Below are 23,334 nucleotides of genomic sequence, written 5' to 3'. Positions count from 1 at the left end.
CTCATTCCTGATATTGGCAATTTCTATCTTCTATTTTTTGATAAATCTGGCTAGATGTTTATCAAGTTTTTTTAATTTTTATTTTTTAAAAATTAACATACGATGTATTATTTGTTTCAGGGGTCCAAGTCTGTGGTTTATCAGTCTTAAACAACACCCAGTGCTCACCACAACACATACCCTCCCCAATGTCCATCACCTAGCCACACGATGCCCCTACCCACTCCCCTCTAGTAACCCTCAGTTTGTTTTCTAAGATCAAAAATCTTTTATGGTTTGTCTCCCTCTCTGGTTTCGTATTGTTTTATTTTGTTTATCCAGCTTTCTGATCATTATCTTTTTCTATTGTTTCTGTTCTCTATATTGTTGATTTTTGTTTTGATCCCTGTTATTTCCTTTATTGTTTACTTTGAGTTAAACTTTCTTTTTTTTTTTTTATCTAATTCTTAAATAGATGCTAAGATCATTGAGACCTTTCTTATTTTCTATTTTAAGTGTTTAGTGCTATAACTTTCTCCTTAACTCCTACTTTAGTAGCATCCTACAAATTCTGAAAGGTGGTCTTTTCGTTCTCATTTATTCCACATACCTTATAATTTCCTTTTGATTTCTCCTTCGACCCTTGAGTTGTTTAGAATTGTTAGTTTCCAAGTATTGTAGAATTTCCAAAGATCTGTTTTTGATTTCTAATTTAATTCCTTTGTGGTATAGGAACATACTTTTTATGATTTGAATCCTTTTGAATTTATTATAACTTGTTTTATGGCCCAGGATATGCTCTATCTTGGTAAATGTTCCAAGTATGCTTGAAAAGAATGTATATTCTGCTGTTGTTTTATGAAGGATTTTTTTTTAAGATTTTATTTATTTATTTGACAGAGAGAGAGATCACAAGTAGGCAGAGAGACAGGCAGAGGGAGCAGGGGAAGTAGGCTTCCCGCTGAGCAGAGAGCTTAATGTGGGGCTCCATCCCAGCACCCTGAGATCATGACTTAAGCTGAAGGCAAGGCTCAACCCACTGAGCCACCCAGTCACCCCATGAAGGGTTTGTATACACATCAATTAGGTCAGGTCTGTTGATAGTGTTACTCCAATCCACATCCTTAGTTTTTGTTTTGTTGTGTTTTGATCCACTTGTTCTATCAATTATCAAGAGAGGGATTTTGAAATCTTTGACTAAAGTAGAGGAAATCCATTTATTGATTAAATGATTGCAGTTCTGTTAGATTTATGTATTTTGAAGGTATTTATTAGGAACACAGATATTTAAGATTTTATGTCCCCTTTGTGAATTGGCCATTTGTCATAAAATGCCATTTTTGTTTGTGTTAATATTCTTTGCTCTGCAATCTACATTGATACCCATGTAGCTATGTCAGCCCTGTTTTCATAAATGTTAGCATTAGATATGTTTTCTCAGTCCTTTTTCTTTTAACTTCTTTAGAACTTTGTAATTAAAGTCTTTTTAGAGTTAGCACATAGTTGAGTCATTGATTCATTCATTTATGAGAGTGGAAGAGAGAGAGTAGGGAGGAGGAGCAGCGGGGCAGAGAGAGGAAGAGGGAGAGACTCTCTGGCAGGCTGTACCCTGAACATGGAGCCTAATACAGAGCTTGATCTCATGACCCTGAGATTATGACCAAGTTGAAATCAAGGGTTGGACACCCAACTGACTGAGTCCATCCAGGTGCCCTGAGTCTTGTTTTTTTATCCAAGAACACTATCTCTGCCATTTAATGTAATTATTAGTATATTTAGTCATGAGTATTTTTCTTTTTGTGTTATATTCATTTCATTGGTCGTTTCATCCCCTTTATTTTCTTCTTTCTTTTAGATTAATGATTTTTCTTGGTTATTCCGTTTTATTTATTTTGTTGAATTATTATCATTTTTAACTCTTTGTTTTGTCATTTTGGGGGCTTATGCATCTCTAACTTACAGTGTATTTAACTTAATGCACTCTACCTTCAAGTGATACTATGTCATTTTTACTTGATATATGAACCCATATAGTACCACTGTACTGTTCCATTTTCCCTTCCTGACTTGTGCAGTTGTTGATATCATCTTATGATTTTTAAGAAGATTTTTTTGACATTTAAGATAATTTTTATTTTTGCATTTCTTTAATTTACATTTTATAAAAACACTTAAATTGCATTTATTTTAAATACAATTACATTTTGTATTTTATTTTTTAATATTTTATTTTTAAGTAATCTCTATATCTATATCTTACTGGGGGTTTTATTTTTAAGTAATCTCTAATCTGTAAGTGGGGCTCAGACTTATGATCCCAAGATCAAGAGTCACTTGCTCCACCAACCGAGCCAGCTAGATGCCCCCATTTTTTTAAAAAAAGATTTTATTTATTTATTTGACAGAGAGAGAGATCACAAGTAGGCAGAGAGTCAGGCGGAAAGAGGGGGAAGCAGGCTCCCTGCTGAGCATTGAGCGCAGTGCAGGGCTCGATCCCAGGACCCTGAGATCATGACCTGAGCTGAAGGCAGAGGCTTAACCCACTGAGCCACCCAAGCGCCCCGATGCCCCCATTTTAATTTTAAACCCCATGCTGCAGTGTTACTTTGTTAATAAGAGATTTAAATAATACAAAAAAATCTTTTTTATTTATTTACCCATATAGTTACCACTGCTGGAGCTTTTCATTGTTTTGTATAGATCCATAGTTTTATCTGGTATTATTATCTGCTATTATTAATTCAAATGAAGTTTTTTCTGTTCCTCCTCTTCATTGCCTTGATTTTTATTATTTGTATATTAGGCTGCTTGAAGTTGTCCCAGAGCTCACTGATGTTCATTTCATTTTGAAGAATTCTTTTTTCTCCTTCCTTTCCTTCCTCCCTTCTTCCCTCTGTCCCTCCCTACCTCTCTTTCTTTCTTTCTTTTTTCTTTCTTTCTTTCTCTCATCTATCTATCTATCTATTCCCACCATGGGGCTAAAACTCATGACCTTGAGATCAAGAGTTTCATGCTCTTCCAACTGAACCAGCCAGGAGTCTCTCTATATTTCACTTAAGATTTTTTTTATTAATGTCAAATCACGTTTACTGTTCTTTCCTTCTGTGACATTTAATATGTTATGAATCCTACTCTGTGTTTTTTTCTCAAAAAATTGTAGTTTTCCTCTTTAGAAGTTTGATTCTTTTAGATTTTCCATGTCTCCATTTAACTTTTTTAACATATGAGAATCAGTTACAATAACTCTGTGTCTTTTCTGCTTATTCTAGTGTCTCTGTCAGTTCCAGGCCAGTTTTGCTTGATTATTCTCCTTACGGGGTTTTGTTCCCTATCTCTTTGCATACTTCTTAATGTTTAATAGGATATGGGACATCATGACTTTTATCTTGTTGGATGGTGGATATTTTGTATTCCTTTAAATCCTCTTGAGCTCCTGAGATGCAGTTAAGTTACTTATAAACAGTTTGATCTTTTTAGGTCCTGCTTTTATGATTTGTTATGTGAGTTCTAAGCAGATCCAGTTTAGAACTAATTATTTCCACTACTGGGGCAAGACTTTTCTGTGTACTCTCTCCAAGCTCATGAGAATTATGCATTTTTCCAGTCTGGATAATGGGAATGGGCACTTCTCCCAGCCATGCTTAAGCAATGGCCACTGTTTTTCCTAAACTTTGTAGATGGCTCTCCTGCCAGCCTCAGGTGATTTCTTTACACACATGCACTGATCAGTGTCCTGCTGACTTCTCAGGAGTAACTCTGCAGATCACCTACCTTTTTTCTCTGTGTGGCTCTCTCCTCTATGGTGTTTGATCTCTGAAGATTCTCTGCTCTGTCTCCTTATCTAGAGAGTCCTGTCAGCTCTACTTTCATTTCCTCCTCCCTACACCATTGACTCTAAACTCTCTCAAGACATAGAACAGGGCCAGTAGTAGGGCTCATGTTGTTTCCTCCTTTCAAGGATCTTTGTCCTTCATTGCCTTATATTCAGAGTCTCGCAAACCATTATTTCATATATTTTGTCCAACTTTTTAAGGTATTTCAGTCTGCATGGTAAATCTTGTCCGACAATGAGAGTCCTCTGTCTCTATTAATTTTATATTCAATTACCTTATTGAATTGTTATTGTTATAGTGGTTTTTTAGATGGCCCTCTTCATTTTTCCAGGTTATACAGTCTTGTCATTGGGAAATAATAATTTTACCTTCCATTGTTTTTTAATTTCTTTCTTCTGTATACTGCTTCAGCTAATGTGTCTAGTAAATGATATCAATGATAATGGAACTCATTATATAATTTATTTAAGAATGGATGTTATTGGGTGCCTGGGTGGCTCAGTGGGTTAAGCAGCCGCCTTCAGCTCAGGTCATGATCTCAGGGTCCTGGGATCGAGTCCCAGAGAGAGAGTGAGAGAACACAAGCAAGGGGGAGTGGGAGAAGCAGGCTTCCCGCTGAGCCAGGAATGCAGGACTCCATCCCAGGACCCTGGGATCATGACCTGAGCCAAAGGCAGACACTTAACGACTAAGCCACCCAGGCTCCCTATAACTAAACTCTTAATTCCAGCAATGTTAAATCAGTTTGTTTGGATTCTGCAAGCAGACAATCTTATTTTATACAGACTGAAAGTTTTATTACACTGTTGAGGACAACGTAATGTTGTGTAGTAGTAATAAAACATCTGAATGTAATTTTTTTTTAAAGATTTTATTTATTTGACACAGAGAGAGAGCACAAGTAGGCAGACAGGCAGTCAGAGAGAGAGGGGGAAGGCTCCCCACCAAGCAGAGAGCCCGATGAGGGACTCGATCCCAGGACCCCGAGATCATGACCCGAGCCGAAGGCAGAGACGCCAACCCACTGAGCCACCTCGGCACCCCTGAATGTAAATTTTTACTAGAAGCAGTAGAAGTGACCTATTTTATTTATTTTTATTTTTTTTTTTAAGATTTTATTTATTTATTTGACAGAGAGAGATCGCAAGTAGGTAGAGAGGCAGGCAGAGAGAGAGAGGGAAGCAGGCTCCCTGCTGAGCAGAGAGCCCGATATGGGACTCGATCCCAGGACCCTGAGATCATGACCCGAGCCGAAGGCAGCGGCTTAACCCACTGAGCCACCCAGGTGCCCCGGAAGTGACCTATTTTAAATTAAGCTTCATTTGAAGCAAATTGCTTTGGATCATCTTTCTCAAAGTATATATCATAAAAAGTTGCCCAGTAAAATTAGGCACATATATGTGATAACCATTATTTTATGGCAACAAAACATTTAGAGAGTTTCCCAGCTCTTAAGTTACTTTCTCATCCAAAGTCTTACGACTATGGTGTTTTCTCTGAACTCTCAAAATATAATCCATCCAAAGGATTGAATATACACCTGATGCTTCCGTGTGTTGGCTTGGTAGCAGAGGTCAGTTTCCTAAAGTTTCTGTTATTTTATTTCTCAAACAGTCCTTCTTTGGTCAGGATATAGTTCATTATAACATTTCTTTGTTATCACTTCTTTTCTACCCTCTTTATAAAAGAAATCAGTACAACAAAATAACTCTGGGGTTGCTTAACCTTTAAAAAGTAATTCAAGGATAATTAAACATTTTTGTGCCATTTTGGTTATGATTTACAAAATCAATTCTCCTTCCCTAAAAAAACAATAAAACATGCCTAGAAAAATTTATATAATACCATGCATATCCTAACATTAGTTATTAAGAAAAAATTGCCAACACCTGAAGCAACCAACAGTAGAGGATTAGCTAAGTTATGGTACTAGTATATATGTATATGATGGTGTCTACATGCTCCAGAAGATAAAAACAGGACTCATAATTTATTTAAAAAAAAATCGAGAGGTAAATGGTTGCAAGCAAAAGTTTGCATATCAAAGAACTTAGTTCATTTTCATTATTTTCCTCAATTTTCTACTGTGAATTTATATAAACATAAAATAATACCGATTAGGTGGTTTTTAATGATAATTCAGCAGTGAGAAGACACAGTTCCTAAAGGTACCGAAACTTGAATTCTAATCCTGCCTTTGTTGCATTCTAGCTATATATGACCTTAACATTAATAGCTTTGGTTTCATCATTCATAAGATGAGTCTTATGGGATACAATTATGTATAGTGTTTAACAAATATGAGGAATTATTGGCACTTACCTTTTGTTTGCAGATAGATGGGCTATTTCCACACATTTGGGCAATTAGATAAGCAAGTAAGCAAAGTTTGCATTAATGTGTGGAATCCAGCAATGCCTGTCTGACCTTGCAGCGTTGGGGTATGATTTGTTTCCAGAGTATGCTAAAGTCTTAAAGGAAATTGGAGCTGAACAAAGATAAACATCCCAAAAAGGAATCCCGATATTGACTATTCCCAGATATGTTGTAAAATTTGTATGAGCACGATCTCTGTGTAATGATGAGGGTCAGGTGAAAGGGAATAGTCAAAAACGTAAGCCGTTGCAAATATGCTCATTTATGTGTGAAAACAATATTGTCAACTTATATAGTATTTTCATTGATGATATCACTCTAAATAGATGTGTTTCCTCAGTGACTTAATAAAGAAGGGCAAAATGATGGCCAGTTATGACAGTCAATTCTAAACAGTTTGGGATTTGCACCTGTGATAGCATTTTTTTTTTCTTGTTTGTCAGTAAAGACACTGGGGAGAGCAAAATCCTGATTTTATCCTGTTTGTTTAATGCTTATCATTTTGCTTACTATCTTGTAGTGACTATTCTGTTTCCAGCTGTCTAAACATTTTCTCACATTCCTATCAGAAATGTGACTTGAGCTCAGGTTCAAGAATTGTAGTGTCCACTCCCTCATTGTTTATGACTTCCTTAGCACACTTTCAGTTAGGATTTGAAGTGTGTGAACCAGTTAGCATTATTATATTTTAACCCAAATCCTATGAGGAATACTTTTTTTTTTTTTTTTTTTTTTTAGATTTTTAAGATTTATTTGGCAGAGACACAGCAAGAGAGGAAATGTAAGCAGAGGGAGTGGGCGAGGGAGAATCAGGCTTTCTGTTGAGCAGTAAGCCTGATACAGGGCTCAATTCCAGGACCCTGGGAACAGAACCTGAGCTGATGGCAGATGCTTAACGACTGAGCCACCCAGGTGCCCCAAGGAATACTTCTTATTAAAAGTGGGATCAGGGGGGCGCCTGGGTGGCTCAGTGGGTTAAAGCCTCTGCTTTCGGCTCAGGTCATGATCCCAGGGTCCTGGGATGGAGCCCCACATCGGGCTCTCTGCTCTGCGAGAAGCCTGCTTCCTCCTCTCTCTGCCTGCCTCTCTGCTTACCTGTGATTTCTCTCTGTCAAATAAATAAGTAAAATCTTTAAAAAAAAAAAGTGGGGTCAGGGGCGCCTGGGTGGCTCAGTGGGTTAAGCCTCTGCCTTCGGCTCAGGTCATGATCCCAAGGTGCTGGGATCGAGCCCCGCATCGGGCTCTCTGCTCAGCGGGGAGTCTGTTTCCACCTCTCTCTCTGCCTGCCTCTCTGCCTACTTGTGATCTCTCTGTCCAATAAATAAATAAAATCTTAAAAACAAAAAGTGGGATCATCTTTGATACCCCCAATTCTGTTATTACTTAATTGTATGATACAGTGAATTTGGAAAGTAGACATTTTAACTGGAGCATCTGGGTGGTTCAGTGGATTAAAGCCTCTGCCTTTGGCTCAGGTCATGATCCCAGCCAGGGTCCTGGGATCAAGCTGCGAGTCGGGCTCTCTGCTCAGTGGGGAGCCTGCTTCCCCTTCTCTCTGCCTGCCTCTCTGCCTACTGGTGATCTCTCTCTCTGTCAAATGAATAAATAAAGTCTTAAAAAAAAAAAAGGAAAATTGAAACCTTGAAAATCCTTTAAAATTCATAAAATGAATATAAATATATGAATATAATGAATTCATTATATATTCAATATATATATTCATATATAAATATATGAATATAAAATGAAATGTAATTTCATTTTTGAAATATATCATATGATATAGTGAATTTGGAAAGTAGACATTTTAACTGGAAGTTTAGATTTTCCTTTGAAAATTGAAACCTTGAAAATCCTTTAAAATTCTTGAAATTTGATATCCTTTGAAAAAACATTTTTCTAAACTCAATTGTGTGAGCTACTGTTTATTTTCTGACTGTTTGCATATTTATTTCATTTGAATATTTAATTCAGTTGAAATTTCCTGTGAACTATAAGGAATTTTTTTCAAGGGGGGAGAGGACAGCGGGAGAGGGAGAGAGAGAATCGTAAAAGCAGGCTCCATGCCCAGCTTAGAGCCCAAAACAGGGCTCCATCTTAAAGCCCTGAGATAATGACCTGAGCTGAAATCAGGAATCTGACGCTTAACTGACTGAGCCATCCAGGTGCCCCTATTTAAATGCATAATGTAAAATAATTCCCTTATTGCTGTAATTTAATGTGTAATATAAGAGATCTCATGTATAACCAGTACGTAGTTGACTATCTTGACTGCATCCTGCAAAATTTCGTAAAATATATCTGACAGGCCTGCCGTGACTCATCATTACTATCCTAACTGTGGTCACATTAAGCTTAGTTTTGAAGTACTTATTAAACCTGAAAAGCGATCTTTGGAATTTCCCAGAAGTTTTATTTCTAATACTTTTTTTCTTATCAGAATTTAACAGAATTCCCTTTATAATGTAAACAGTGAGGCCATTTAAATAACTAAGGAGATCTTAACTATCCAAACTTGCATATTTTCCTTTTGGATGTTTTATATTTATTATTTTCTGTTAGAAGAATAAATCTTCCTACAGGCTTCATTTTTTAAAAAGAGACACTTTTTATTTTTATTTTTTAAAAGATTTTATTTATTTATTTATTTGTCAGAGAGAGAGAGAGAGAGAACACAAGCAGGCAGGGCAGTAGGCAGAGGCAGAGAGACAAGGCAGGCTCCCGGCTGAGCAAGAAGCCCGATGCAGGACTTGATCCCAGGACCCCTGGGATCATGACCTGAGCCGAAGGCAGCGGCTTAACCAACTGAGCCACCCAGGCGTCCCAAAAGAGACACTTTTTAAAAGAGACATTTAAGAAATTTTTTTAAAAAGATTTTATTTATTTATTTGTCAGAATGAGAGAGAGAGAGAGAGAGAGACAGCTAGAGACGAAGTACAAGGTGGGGCAGTAGAAGAGGGAGAAGCTGGTTTCCCACTGAGTAGGGAGCCGATGGGGTGCTCAGTCAGGACCCTAGATTCATGATCTGAGCCAAAGGAACACACTTAATGATTGAGCCACCCAGGCGTCCCCATTAATTTTTTAAATTAAAGTTCACAGTAAAATATGTCTCAGTGAGTTGTAAATTTTTAGATGTGGATGAAGGTCTTGGAAATATTCAGGGTGACTCTTCTCCAAAGAATCTTTTATAATATTTCACTTTTGCGTGATTATTCAAATTAATCACAATAATAGCTTGGACAATTTTGGTTATTCTATAATATTTTTATTTGGTGTATATATAAAATATTTGAGACAAGGCATAATAAGAGTTGCTTTTTCTGGTTTAAGCAGCAAAGTATTTGTTTATTTAAGTGATTGGTTATAAAAGTTATTTGTGAACTCTGCTCTGTGGCAGGTACTGTGGAATTGAGAAGTCAGTATATTTGATAAAATTAGAAATAACATAAAGAGATTTAGCTTAATACTCATTGGAAACCTATTGTTTCATTTAAGTTTTGTGAAAATATGTAGTATTCTGTAGTGAATAGCTAAGCCATTACATATTAAATAACATATTTTTTATAAAGAAATAACTATACTTTCCAAAGTAGAAAATAGGGAAAAGAGTGCTATTGTTTTATATTTTTGTAAATATCATTGATATTGAATTACTAAAAGGCAGCTGCATTCTCATACCTGCTTCTGCATTCAAACTCTTGCAATATGGTGTTTTGATTAAAGTATACTAAGAAAGTCCAGGTCTCACAAATACGTAGTTGGAAAAAAGGAGGAGTACTTTAATAGCTTTTTAAGATAATTATGGAAACTCTTATTTGAATGATATACCAAAACTCAACAAGTAGTAATTTCTTAAAAATTAGATGCGGTGTGACATCTGTAAACACATCAATGAACTTTTCATACTGTTACATTAAAATCTCAGATGCCTGGGTGGCTCACTCATTAGGGGTCTGCCTTCGACTCAGGTCATGATCCCAGGGTCCTGGGATGGAGTCCCATGTCAGACTCCCTGTTGAGGGGGAAGCTTGCTTCTCCCTCTCCCTCTCCCCGTGCTTGTGTTCCCTCTCTCACTGTGTCTCTCTCTGTCAAATAAATAAATAAAAATCTTAAAAAAAAAAAATCTCTTGGTATACTAGCACTTTGAATGGGTCTTTTATCCATCCATGATTTTGTAACATCATACATTGGTCATTTTGCAAATATGGAATCAATGAGTTATACAGATCTTTCCTATATCGACATATATTAATATATAATACTTTAAGTACTACATTAATTAATGTTACTGTCACATTCATCAGAAATATAAAAGCTATGAGATTCATGATTGTGTTTGAAAGCTCATTTATCATTGGTAATGCATATCTCAGATCCTTATCTTTTTTTTTTTTTTTTTTTTAAAGATTTATTTATTTATTTGACAGAGAGAGATTACAAGCAGGCAGAGAGGCAGGCAGAGAGAGAGGAGGAAGCAGGCTCCCTGCTGAGCAGAGAGCCCGATGCGGGACTCGATCCCAGGACCCTGAGATCATGACCTGAGCCGAAGGCAGCGGCTTAACCCACTGAGCCACCCAGGCTCCCTCTCAGATCCTTATCTTAAAATGACAGGCCCACTTCATTATTTTGAGAAAATGTCTGCCAAATACATAAATCTGTATAAGCATATTGTCTGTCATTTATTCTTTCCAGTAAAAAATGGTAGGAAAAAAAAAAGAAATGCAGCTAGTTCAGCTTACAACTTAAACAATTACAGAGTAGTATTTCTCTGAACAACTATCCTACTTCTATATGAAGTAAAAGTGCTTTATATCTACTTACTATTTGAAACACAGAATATTTAAAAAGTTGTATACTTAGGGGTTGAGTAATAATGAAATTAAACTATTGCTTCATCAAGGACATTTTAAACTGAAATTGACTTTTTTTTTTTAAACAGCACATGTGCAGCTATGAAGAATACAGTGACTACAAGTATAATTTGGGGATTGCTGCCTTCATTTCTGTTAAGGTGGTGGCAATTTTACTTGCCATTACATTAGCACCATCAATGTAAATGTCAACAAAGTGAAAGAAACTACTAATTTTTATTATTATTATGAAAATAGTTTTTACCACTGGGATGCCTTTGAATCTCTGTACCCATTTTGATTCTGTTCAATGAATCAGAATAAAACATTCTTTTATTCTGTTTAGAATAAAAAATCCTTATCATGGCCACAAGAACTTGGATAGGTGGAGTGTTGAGAAATATACGCATAAAGAAAATGACAGGTCAACTTTTCTGTACCAAATTAGTAGAATAGACAATAAGTTCTAGGGAGATACATAAGAAAAGGTTGTTGTTATTAAGATTACTTACTGTAATAAAAAGGTACAAAAATAGTGTTGGAACACAGGAGAGGAACTTGATTGTTGGGTCTGGAGGGTGCTGGAGATAACTGGGAATTACAGAGAAGTGTTCTCAGAACAATTGATACTCAAGTACTCAATATATATTTGTTAATAGTTATTTCAAAATAGGGGCACCTGGGTGGCTCAGTGGGTTAAAGCCTCTGCCTTCGTCTCATGTCATGGTCCTGGGGTCCTGGGATTGAGCCCCGTGTCAGGCTCTCTGTTCAGTGGGGAGCCTGCTTCCTCCTCTCTATCTGCCTATCTCTCTGCTTACTTGTGATCTCTGCCTGTCAAATAAATAAATAAAATCTTTTAAAAAAATAGTTATTTGGGGGCACCTGGGTGGCTCAGTGGGTTAAAGCCTCTGCCTTCAGCTCAGGTCCTGATCCCAGGGTCCTGGGATCGAGCCCGGCATCGGGCTCTCTGCTCAGCAGGGATCCTGCTTCCTCCTCTCTCTCTGCCTGCTTCTCTGTGATCTCCGTCTGTCAAATAAATAAATCTTTAAAAAAAATAGTCATTTGAAAATAAGAATATAAAAAATGTTTTCACTTATTTACTAATTAGTGATATTTTTAAGCTTTTCATGCTATTTCTTTATTCTTATGACATTTGCTTATAGAAATTGGCCTGATAGAATTTTTCTGCTGGTAGAAAAGTTCTGAACATGATTAATATCTCTCTCCAAATGTAGGAAATTATCCAGATCTCCCTTTTCGATGTCTCATTAGACTCAGTCAAGGAGGCAATGAGGCAATGAAAGGAGGGGCAGGTTTTGGAAGAAACTGATACAGAAGGAGAAAGAAAGTGTTATATATATGATGACAGAAACTAAAGTTGGATTCAAGGGAGTAGTGTTTATATCACTGGATTTTATCCCAGGGGCTATTCTTAGCACTTTCCATGTATTAACTCATGTAGACTTCCCAAGAGTACTAGTAGGTATGTACTCAGAGACTACCTTTTACAGATGAGGAAATTGAGACACTGAGAGGTTAAATAAAATGCTCAAGATAGCACAGTTATTGAGCAGTGACAGAAGGTAATCTGGCACAGAGAGCTACTGTATTGGTCAGTTCATTTCTGTTTTTGTTCCATCTCTTGAACAATACTGCTAATCAAGATATCTTGTTTTATTCAGGTTTTTGAAAATTGACTTTACTCCCCCCCCCCTCATATTTCTGGAGACTAGGAAAAGCAGTTTTAGATTCATAGCAAAATGGAACAGAAAGAAGTAAGAGTTCCTATATACTCTCTGTTCTCAAAGCACACAGCCTCCCACATTATCAATCTCCCCAACTACAGTGGTATATTTATTACAGTTGATGAACCTACATTGATTGACATCATTATCACCCAAAGTCCATAATGTACATTAGCATTCACTCTTGGTGTTACACAATTCTGTAGGTTTTGACAAAAATATAATAACATGTATCTACCATTATAGTATTATGCAGTTTTATGTATATGGTATTATACAGTATTATGGTATTATACTATATTGTGCATATAGTATTATACAAGTTCCATACCCTGAAAATCCTCTGTATTCTGCCTATTCATGTCCCTGCAATGTCCTCAATTTCAGATAACCCTTAATATTATTTTGCTGTCTCCATAGTTTTGCATTTTTCAGAATGTCATGTAATTGGAATCATAATGTATGTAGCCCTTTTGGATTGAGGTCTTTCATTTATTAAAATGCATATAAAGATCCTCCATGCCTTTTCATGGCTTCTTTTTAGCACTAAATAATATTCCATTGTCTCAAATGTGCCACAATTTATTTATCCATTCATCTACTGAAGGACATCTTGGTTGCTTCCATGTTTTGGCAGTTATGAATAAAGCAGCTATAAACATCCATGTGCAAGTTTTCTTTTGTGAACATGTTTTTGGGTAAATACCAAGGAACACAATTTCTGGATTGTCTATTGAGAATATGCTTAGTTTTATAAGAAACTGTCATACTATCTTCTATAGTAGTTTTCCATTTTGCCTTCCTACCAGCAATTCATTAGAGTTCCTGTTGTTCTACATCCTATCAGTATTTGGCATTGCCAGTATTTTAGATTTTGGCCATTCTAATAGATATGTAATGATAACTCATTGTTATTTTAATTTATAATTCTGTAATGACATAGGATGTTGAATATCTTATCGTATGCTTTTTTTTTCTCCTGTGTATCTTCTTTAGTGAGTTATCTGTTCAGATCTTTTGCCTATTTCTTAATTGAGTTGTTCATTTTCTTATTGTTGACTTTTAAGAATTCTTTATATATTTTGGATGACTATACATTATTTAGTATGTCTTTTGCAGACCTTTTCCCAGTCTCTTCTTGGGTGGTTTTCTTTTTCATTTTTTTTTTTTAATGTTCAGGCTGCTGTTCAGCCAAGATTGCTTTTTTTTTTTTTTTTTTAATATATTTTATTTATTCATTAGAGAGAGGGGGAGAGCACAAAGGGGTTGAGTAAGAGGGAAAAACAAACTCCCTGCTGAGCAGAGAGCCCAACATGACCCCGGGACCCTGGGGTCATGACCTGAGCTGAAGGCAGACACTTAATCAACTGAGCCACCCAGGTGCCCCGACTGTCTTCTCATTTGTTGATGGTATCTTTCACACAGCAAAAAAATTTTAATTGTAATGAAGTCTAGCTTATCAATTATTTCTTATATTATTAATAATTTAGTGTTTTATCTAAACGGTTATTGCCAAAACCAAAGGTCATCTAAATTTTTTCCTATATTCTGGGAGCTTTAGAGTTTTGTGCTTTTAACATTTAGGTATGTGATCCACTTTGAGCTAATTTTTATGAAGAGTGCAAGGTCTATCTGTGTCTAGATTCATTTTCTTCTATATGAATATCAGGTTATTTCAGCATCATTTTTTGAAAAGACTATCTTTTTTTCCACTGCATTGCCTTTACTTCTTTGTCAAAGTTGACTATGTTTGGGTGTACTATTTCTGGTCTCTGTTCTATTTGATTAATCTGTATGTCTCTTCTTTTACCAATACTACACTGTCTTGATTACTCTAGCTTAATATTAGTCTTTAAGTCAAATAATGACTTTATTCTTTGACATTCTTCTTCTTCTTCAGTATTATGTTTGCTGTTCTGGATCTTTTACCTCTCTGTAAACTTTAAAAATGGGTCTAAAATCTGATTTTAGATTTTAAAAGATTTAAAAGATTTTAAAAGATTTTAAACTTTAATTTAAAACTTTGATTTTAAAAGATTTAAAACTTTAAAATCAGTTTGTCATTATCCACAAAATAACTTGCTGGGATGTTGATTGGGATTGCATTGAACTATAGATCAAGTTTAGAAGAACTGATACTTGACAGTATTGAGTCTTCCTATCCATGAGCATGGAATATCTTTCTTTTTATATAGTACTTCTTTGATTACTTTCTTTAAAGTTTTGTAGTTTTCCTCATGTAAATCTTGTATATATTTTGTCAACTTTAACCTAATTATTTAATTGGGGGAGGTTCTAATGTAAATGGTACTGTATTTTTAATTTCAAACAACACTTGTTCATTTCTTGGTATATAGGAAGGCAGTTAACTTTTGTATATGAGCCTTGATATTTTGTATATGAACCTCTGATATTAGTAATTCATATCTTTTTTTTTCTTAGTTAACTGGCTAGAGGCTTGTTGATTTTAATTATCTTTTTCAAGAACCAGCTATGTTTTGTTGATTTTCTCTGTTGATTTTTTGTTTTCAATTTTATTGATTTCTGCTCTGATTTTAAAAATTTTTTTTACCTGCTTACTTTGGGTTTAATTTACTCTCCTTTTTCTAGCTTTCTAAGATAGAAGCTTAGATTATTGATTTTAGATCTTTCTTCTTTTCTAATATATGCATTCAATGCTATAAATTTTCTTTAAGCGCTGCTTTTGCTGAATCCCAAAAATGTTCAGATATTTTTCAAATTTCTTTTGAGATTTTGTCTTTGACCCATGTATTATTTAGAAGTGTGTTGTTTAATGTCCAAGTAATTTGGGACTTTTTCAACTACTTTTCTGTTACTAGTCCAGTTCTGTTGGGGCATCTTAGAGCAGTTCACTGCCATGTTCCCATGCTTCCCTAAGAGCATACATTGTATATTTTCTATTCCTTACAATACATTGATATACATTACATAGCGTATAACATGGTCGGTTTTAATGAACAAGATATCTTTTTCATTGTATTGAATTGAAGACTTAGATTAATGAAGCAATTTTTAAATAATTCTCCTTTCCATCAGTGATAGATACTTAGCACTTTGTCTTCAACTCATTTCATGATCTGTTCTAAAGAGGGGAAAGTTTTTCATTTATGGTGATTTGTATCTATATATGCCAATCTGTGTCTAAGAATGAGTGGCATCTGTGGAAAATCTAGGCTGTTTTCTTAAAATGTTTATGTGCATTGGAGAAAGTGTTCTATGTTGTAAATATGTACTTAATATATATAAAGTAGATATATATATTGGCTATTGTACACACACATATATATATTGACTTAGGTAACATACCATATGAGCTGGATTTTTTTTTTTTTTTTACAATGGAGGGATATTTAACATTTCACAAAAATTTATAAGTAATAAATTTTCATTATACCTTTAAAATGTGACAGTTTTTTTCTATCCCATTTAGTTTTGTCAGCCTGGCGGGTGGCAGCTGTCCAGAGAAAGGAAGCAGCCAACATTTTTTGTGGTGGTCCTGACAGATATTGACTCAGATCGACATTACTGCTCGTGCCTGACCTTCTATGAGGCAGAAATCAATCTTCAGGTACAACAACTTTTCTAGCCAAAAGAACAATATTTAGGAATCTTTTTTTAAATGCCATTTTTGTTGTTGTTGTTGTTGTTGTTAGAACTATAAGTTTAAGTTCTTTGGGTTACTTTAGAAAGACTGAGGTACTATGCTGTTGGAGAAGAGAGGAAGAAGTAAAATTTAATTGTTTTCTTTTAAAATACTGATCATAATCTGAGTATTTCCAAGAATAGCATATTCATGAATTGGTTTATTCCCTGTCAGTCCTGTTCTTGAAAGATCTTTTATAGAATATAGAGTATAATCAGAATGTTTATAAATCACCAATCACAATGCTCGATATTATTTTTTAAGTACCCAACTAAATGTCAAGTCATTATTATTAGTAGTGGGAGTATCAATATGACAAGACTGAGATTCATAGGCTAGAACCATAGAAATGAAAAATACTGGTTTCTCAGAGTATTTGTTGGGGCTCTTAGTTTCAGACAGATGAATCTACTTTTTTCTAATTTATGCATAAAAGGATTTATGACAATGTATTGGGCAGCTTACTTAATTTCATGGATTATGGGTGAGCTGGGAACCAATTTTGGGTACTAGGAATTGCCTAGCTTGGGTCTGTTTTAGTAACTTTTTCTGCCTTTGACCACTTGGCACTTATGATGTTGCATACTAGACAATGTAACCTTTACATGTTGCCCTAAAAAATCTAACCTCTCATGTGCAGCCTGTTTATTAATCTTACACTGGTGACTTTTGCTTTAAATCTCACATGGTTTGTTTCCTTGTGGATGTCAGAGTCCATGCAGATCCCACCCCCCTGGAAAGGAATCAGAAACATTTTTTGTTGTTATGCATCTGTTTATTTGTTTTGCTTTCAAAGCTCTATGGTGCAAAAAAGAAACTATGAAAGAGTTTGGAGGATATTGAGTAAGCTGATCTGCATTATCTGCAGTACTTTCTGCTACACACAGGTGAATGAGTATCACCGCCAGAATAAAGGATTGGCTTGCTTTCTAAAATGGCCTCACAAAGAAGCATTTGTTGTTTGGGTTGTTCTAATTAAAACTCCAATATCTGAATGTTACCAGAGGCAGAAATCTGAATTTGTAGTACAAGAGAAGATGTCACCTTTCTTGACACAGACTTATATTATTCACATTCATTAGACTGATGTATTAAAACCAGCATGCTAGTTTATTAATTTACTGCGGTAAATTAAAAGTTAACATAGAACAAAATATGCATCATCTGTATTATCAATAAATTCTCTCTCTGTTGTCAGATCTTTGTGGGAAGCCATTTCAAAATCTGAAGCATTTTGGTTGTGGAATCAAACTAAGGAATATTTTATGTCTAATATTAATGCCTATTAGACTAACATAGCCCACTGTTTCTATTTGAGATTAGAGATTGTGTTGTTAGTGGGGACAAAAACTTAGAAGTCAGTGACAATAGCCATTTCTATTGTGGATAGTGTTTGAGTGTATGTTGCCAACAAATAATAATCAAATTCCCATTTTTTATCTATTTAGTCTAAAAGTGTTCTCTAGCCAAAGGCCTATCTCTTTTAGGTGACCTTTCATTTCTATGTTGATCTTCAGAATTTAAGTTAGTTCTGAAAATGCAATATTTTATTTTTCTATTCTTTTTTTTTTTTTTTTTAAAGATTTTATTTATTTATTTGACAGAGAGTGCAAGTAGGCAGAGTAGTAGGGAGAAGGAGAGGGAGAAGCAGGCCCTCCGCTGAGCAGGGAGCCTGAAGTGAGGCTCGATCCTAGGACCCCGGGATCATGACCAGAGTCGAAAGCAGACACTTAACCAACTGAGTCACCCAGGGGCCCCTTATTTCTCTATTGCTGATGGTATCTCTTCACAATTCCCTAGAATTGCCCAATGAAACCGTGATTTTTCATGTTCTTTTTTCTTTCTCCCTCACAGCCAACCCCTCTTGCCCCAAAATAACTGACAGAAAAGTAATACATTAAGATGATGTAGGGGGTTCCTCCATTGTCATTGGTGATATAGCAAACTCCTGAACTCAGTTCTTCCCACAGACACACCAGATCTGCTGCTGCCATTGAATGATTCCTTCTGAAAGAAATCGGAAACTAGCTGAGCAACTCACACTGTGCAAAAATACCCACACTGAAATGAGTAGGGAAGGCTAAGACAGACTCTTATCATAAATCTTACCCCTTGCACAGTGATTTTGGGAAGGAATTTATAACTTCCAGCTTTTCCCTGATGCGTAAGGCATTTGGACCCAACATCTAGCCTCAACTGGATAATGTTTAAGACTTGCACCTGAGAGATGGGCATCCAAAACACCTAACTTTGAAAGCCAGTGTCCATGAGACAAGTGGGTCTCATGGACACATGCACATTATATTTGCATACATGAGACAAGTGGGTCTCATGGACACATGGCTCTATCCATGAGACCCACCAGTCTATAGCAAACTACTAGAGTTCTTAATAGGTTTACAAAAATTCTCTGTGGCTATCCCCCTAGGGCTCAGGATGAAGAGAACAGAACTCTCCATCTCCCAGTCTTTCCCTGAAAGAGTCCCATTTGCATACTTTTTTTTTAATTAAAAAAAATTTTTTTTTAAGATTTTATTTATTTACTTGACAAAGAGAGATCACAAGCAGGCAGAGAGGCAGGCAGAGAGAGAGGAAGGGAAGCAGGCTCCCTGCTGAGCAGAGAGCCCGATGCGGGACTCAATCCCAGGACCCTGAGATCATGACCTGAGCCGAAGGCAGCAGCTTAACCCACTGAGCCACCCAGGCACCCAAATTTAAAAATTTTTTAAAAAGATTTTATTTATTTGTCAGAGAGAGAACACAAGCAGAGGGAGCAGCAGGCAGAGCAGGCAGAGGGAGAAGCAGGCTTCCTGCTGAGCAGGGAGCCCAGGGTGGGACTTGATCGCAGGACACTGGGATAATAACCTGAGCTGTACCAACTGAGCCACCCAGTTGTCCCTATTTGTATACTTTAAAAGTTCCTGCCTTAGGGTCAGGTTTCTAATTTAGCATATCTCTGGGGACCTCAGGGGAGACCAGGGAGGCTAACAGGTGCACTCTGGCCCACTTCACTTCACCAGTTTTCCCCTGAAAAGATCTGTGCCCATGTCTGGCACTTCAGATTTGCAGTTGCTGCCTAAGGAATGCACCCTTTTAATATATTGGCTCTGGTAGCTAGAAAGGCTTAAATTGTAAGGTTCCACAGGACTTAAGCAAAAAAAAAAAAGAAAGTTCTTACCTGGCCATCCCCCCCCCCAGGACTCAGTGCAGAAGCAGCAGACAGAAATACCCATCTCCAAGTCTTTCACTGAAAGACGTATATTTACATACATTAAAAACTGCTTCCTCAGGACCTGGCTTTTAGTCAGTCAGAATGTGGTTGCTGAGATCCTTTTCTTTAGCACACTGACAAGTCTTGATACACCCTCAACTACAGGAAGCACTAAGAATAAGGTAGTCTGCTTGACAATCACAGAGGTTTGAGAGATAGCGAAGAACTATGGAAGATTGAATTGATAAGGTTCGTCCTCCTAGGAGAGCCCACTCCTTCAAGATTAGGAATGCATAGAAACTAACAAAGAAAGTCAAGGAAAATGAAGAAACAGGAATATGTTCCAAATGAAAGGACAGAATAAAACCTCAGAAAAAGGAGAAATGGAGGTAAGAAATTTACCTGACAAAAGGTTCAAAGTAATGATTATAAAGATGGTCCCTTAGCACAGGAGAAGAATGAATAAGGTCAGAAGTTTAACACAAAACATAAAAAAGTACCAAATACAAGTCACAGAGCCAAAGCATAGAATAACCACACTGAAAAATACCAAAAGGGATTTAACAGCAGACAAGATGAAGGAGAAGAAAGAAGATGAAGACAGGACAGTGGAAATCACCCAGTCAAAAGAACAAAAAGAAAAAAGAATGAAAAAGAGTGAAGATAGCTTTAAGGACTTATATGACAGCATCCAGTAGACCAACATCCACAATTTAGGTATTCTAGAAGGAGAAAAGAGAAAAGGGCAGAAAACTTATTTGAAGAAGTAATGACTGAAATCTAACATGGGGAAGAAAACAGATATCAAAGTCCACAAAGCCTGTGGAGTTCCAATAAAGGTGAACCCAAAGAGACCAACACCAAGACACATTAAAACTGAAGTGTCAAGAGTTAAGGACAAGGAGAGAATCTTGAAAGTAGAAGTGAAAAATAGTTTGTTCATACAGGGCTCCCCCATGCCTATGAGCAGATTTCTTAGCAGAAACTTTGTGGGCTAGTAGGGAGTGGCAAGGTGCATTCAGCCAAGAATATTCTACCTGGCAAAGTTGTTCTTCAGAATTGAAGAAGACATAAACATGTTTCCAGACAAGCAAAAGCTAAAGAAGTTCATCACCACTAGACTGGCCTTATAAGAAATGTTAAAGGGAGTTCTTTAAGCTGAAATGAAAGGGTACTAATTAATAACAGGAAAACATATTAAAGTGTAAATCCTAGTTGTAAAAATCTAATGTTATAAAGATGGTGATTTAATCACTTATAAAGCCTAGTATGAAGGGATTAAAAGACAAAAGTAGAGGACTACCTGGGTGGCTGGGTTGAGTGTCTATTGATTTCAGTTCAGATCATGAACTCAGGGTCATGAGATAGAGCCTCGGGTCAGGCTCCATGCTCAGTATAGATCCTGCTTGAACCTCTCCTGCTCTTCTTTCTCTCTCTCTCTTAAGTAAATAAATAAATAAAATCTTAAAGAAAAGGTAGTAAAATAACTATATAAAAACATGTTAATGGATACATAAGATTAAAAAAAGATGTAAATTATAGCCTCAAAAAACATAAATTAGGTGATGGGGGATTAAAAATGTAGTGCTTAGAATATGGTTTTTTTTTTTTTTAAAGATTTTATTTATTTATTTGACAGAGAGAGAGATCACAAGTAGGCAGAGTGGTAGGCAGAGAGAGAGAGAGAGGAAGGAAAGCAGGCTCCCTGCTGAGCAGAGAGACCGATGTGGGACTTGATCCCAGGACCCTGGGATCATGACCTGAGCCGAAGGCAGTGGCGTAACCCACTGAGCCACCCAGGCGCCCCTTAGAATATGTTTTAATGTAAGTTGTTATCAACTTAAATAGACTGTTAAAAATTGTTTTATGCTGGGGCACCTAGGTGGCTCAGTGGGATAATGCCTCTGCTTTCGGCTCAGGTCATGATCTCAGGTCCTGGGATCAAGCCCTGCATTGGGCTCTCTGCTCAGCAGGGAGCCTGCTTCTCCCTCTCTCTGCCTGCTTCTCTGCCTACTTGTGATCTCTGTCTGTCAAATAAATAAATTAATAATCTTTAAAAAAATGTTTTATGCAAACTTTGGTAACCACAAGTAAAAACCTCTAGTAGTTACAGAAAAGATAAAGAGAATGGAATCCAAGCATAACACTAAAGTAAAACATCAAGTAACAAAGGAAGAAAGCCAGAGAGGAAGGAAGGAACAATGGAATTACAGAATATCCAGAAAACAAGGAATAAAATGGCATTAGTAAGTATAAACTGATCAGTAATTACTTTAATTGTAGACAGATTAAGTTCTCTAATCCAAAGACTTAGAATGGCTGAATGGATTAAAAAGAATAAGACCCAACTAAATGCTACCTACCAGAGACTCACTTAAGCTTTAAAGATAGATACAGACTGAAAGTGAAGATAGAAGAAAATACGGCATGCAAATGAAAACCAGAAGAAAGCTATAGTAGCTATACTTGTCAGACAAAATAGGCTTTTTAAAAAAGATTTACTTATTTGGGGCATCTGGGTGGCTCAGTGAGTTAAGCCTCTGCCTTCAGCTCGGGTCCTGGGATCGAGTCCCACATTGGGCTCTCTCTGCTCCGCAGGGAGCCTGCTTCCTCCTCTCTCTCTCTCTCTGCTTGCCTCTCTGTCCACTTGTGATCTCTCTCTCTTAAATAAATAAAATCTTTAAAAAAAAAAAAGATTTACTTATTAAAAAAAAGGTGGGGGGCGCCTGGGTGGCTCAGTGGGTTAAGCCCCTGCCTTCGGCTCAGGTCATGATCTCAGGGTCCTGGGATCGAGTCCCGCATCGGGCTCTCTGCTCAGCGGTGAGCCTGCTTCCCTCTCTCTCTCTCTGCTTGCCTCTCCATCTACTTGTGATTTCTCTCTGTCAAATAAATAAATAAAATCTTAAAAAAAAAAAAAAAAAGGTTGGGGGGCGCCTGGGTGGCTTAGTGGGTTAAGCCTCCTGCCTTTGGCTCAGGTCACAATCCCAGGGTCCTGGGATCGAGCCCTGCATCTGGCTCTCTGCTCAGCAGGGAGTCAGTTTTCCCCTCTCTCTCTGCCTGCCTCTCTGCCTACTTCTGATCTCTGTCTGTCAAATAAATAAATAAAATCTTAAAAAAAAAAAGTTTAAAAGAAATTTACTTATTATATATAGAGAGAGATGGCTGCTTGCAAATGAGGGGAGGGTTAGAGAGAGAGAATCTCAAGCTGACTCCTCACTGAATGCAGAACCCAGTGTGGGCTTGATCTCACAACCCTGAGATCATGACCTGAGTAAAAAAAAAAAAAAAAACTAAAAGTGGGATGCTTAACCAACTGAGCCACCTGGGCACCCCCAAAATAGACTTAATCTAAAAGTTGTAATAATTGACAAAGAAGGTCATTTTATAATGATAAAGTAGTCAACCCATCAAGAGGATTTAAGAATTGTAAATATTCATATTCCCACCTCCAAACATCTTCTACCTTTACTGGTCAGTAGTTGACATTTTACTATAAGCAGGGAAGACCTTTTCCTGTCTTGTCTGTCTGAGCTATAGACTCATTTTTTCCACTTTGTGTTTTCTTTAATAGTATTTAATTAATGGTTTTCATGCACAAATTGTCCTAGACTTGTATCCTTCAAGTTGGTTCCTATTTTCTTGTGAAAAGGCCTCATCATTTTGTAAAGCATTTTTA

General features: G+C 36.6%; 1 protein-coding gene across 1 annotated transcript in view; it reads left to right on the top strand.

Annotated features, from left to right (window-relative positions):
• Positions 1 to 23,334, top strand: part of SBF2 (SET binding factor 2) — a 415,224-nt gene that overhangs the window by 186,444 nt on the left and 205,446 nt on the right. Inside the window, exon 3 of the mRNA XM_082682393.1 lies at positions 16,235 to 16,372. Within this exon, the coding sequence (XP_082538519.1) occupies positions 16,235 to 16,372 (138 nt within the window). The remainder of the gene's footprint in view (positions 1 to 16,234; positions 16,373 to 23,334) is intronic.

The sequence above is a fragment of the Mustela nivalis genome, assembly GCF_964662115.1.
Source record: "Mustela nivalis genome assembly, chromosome: 9".
NCBI lineage: Eukaryota > Metazoa > Chordata > Mammalia > Carnivora > Mustelidae > Mustela > Mustela nivalis.
The sequence above is the reverse complement of the archived record's forward strand: the minus strand, read 5'-3'. Positions and strand labels throughout refer to the sequence as shown.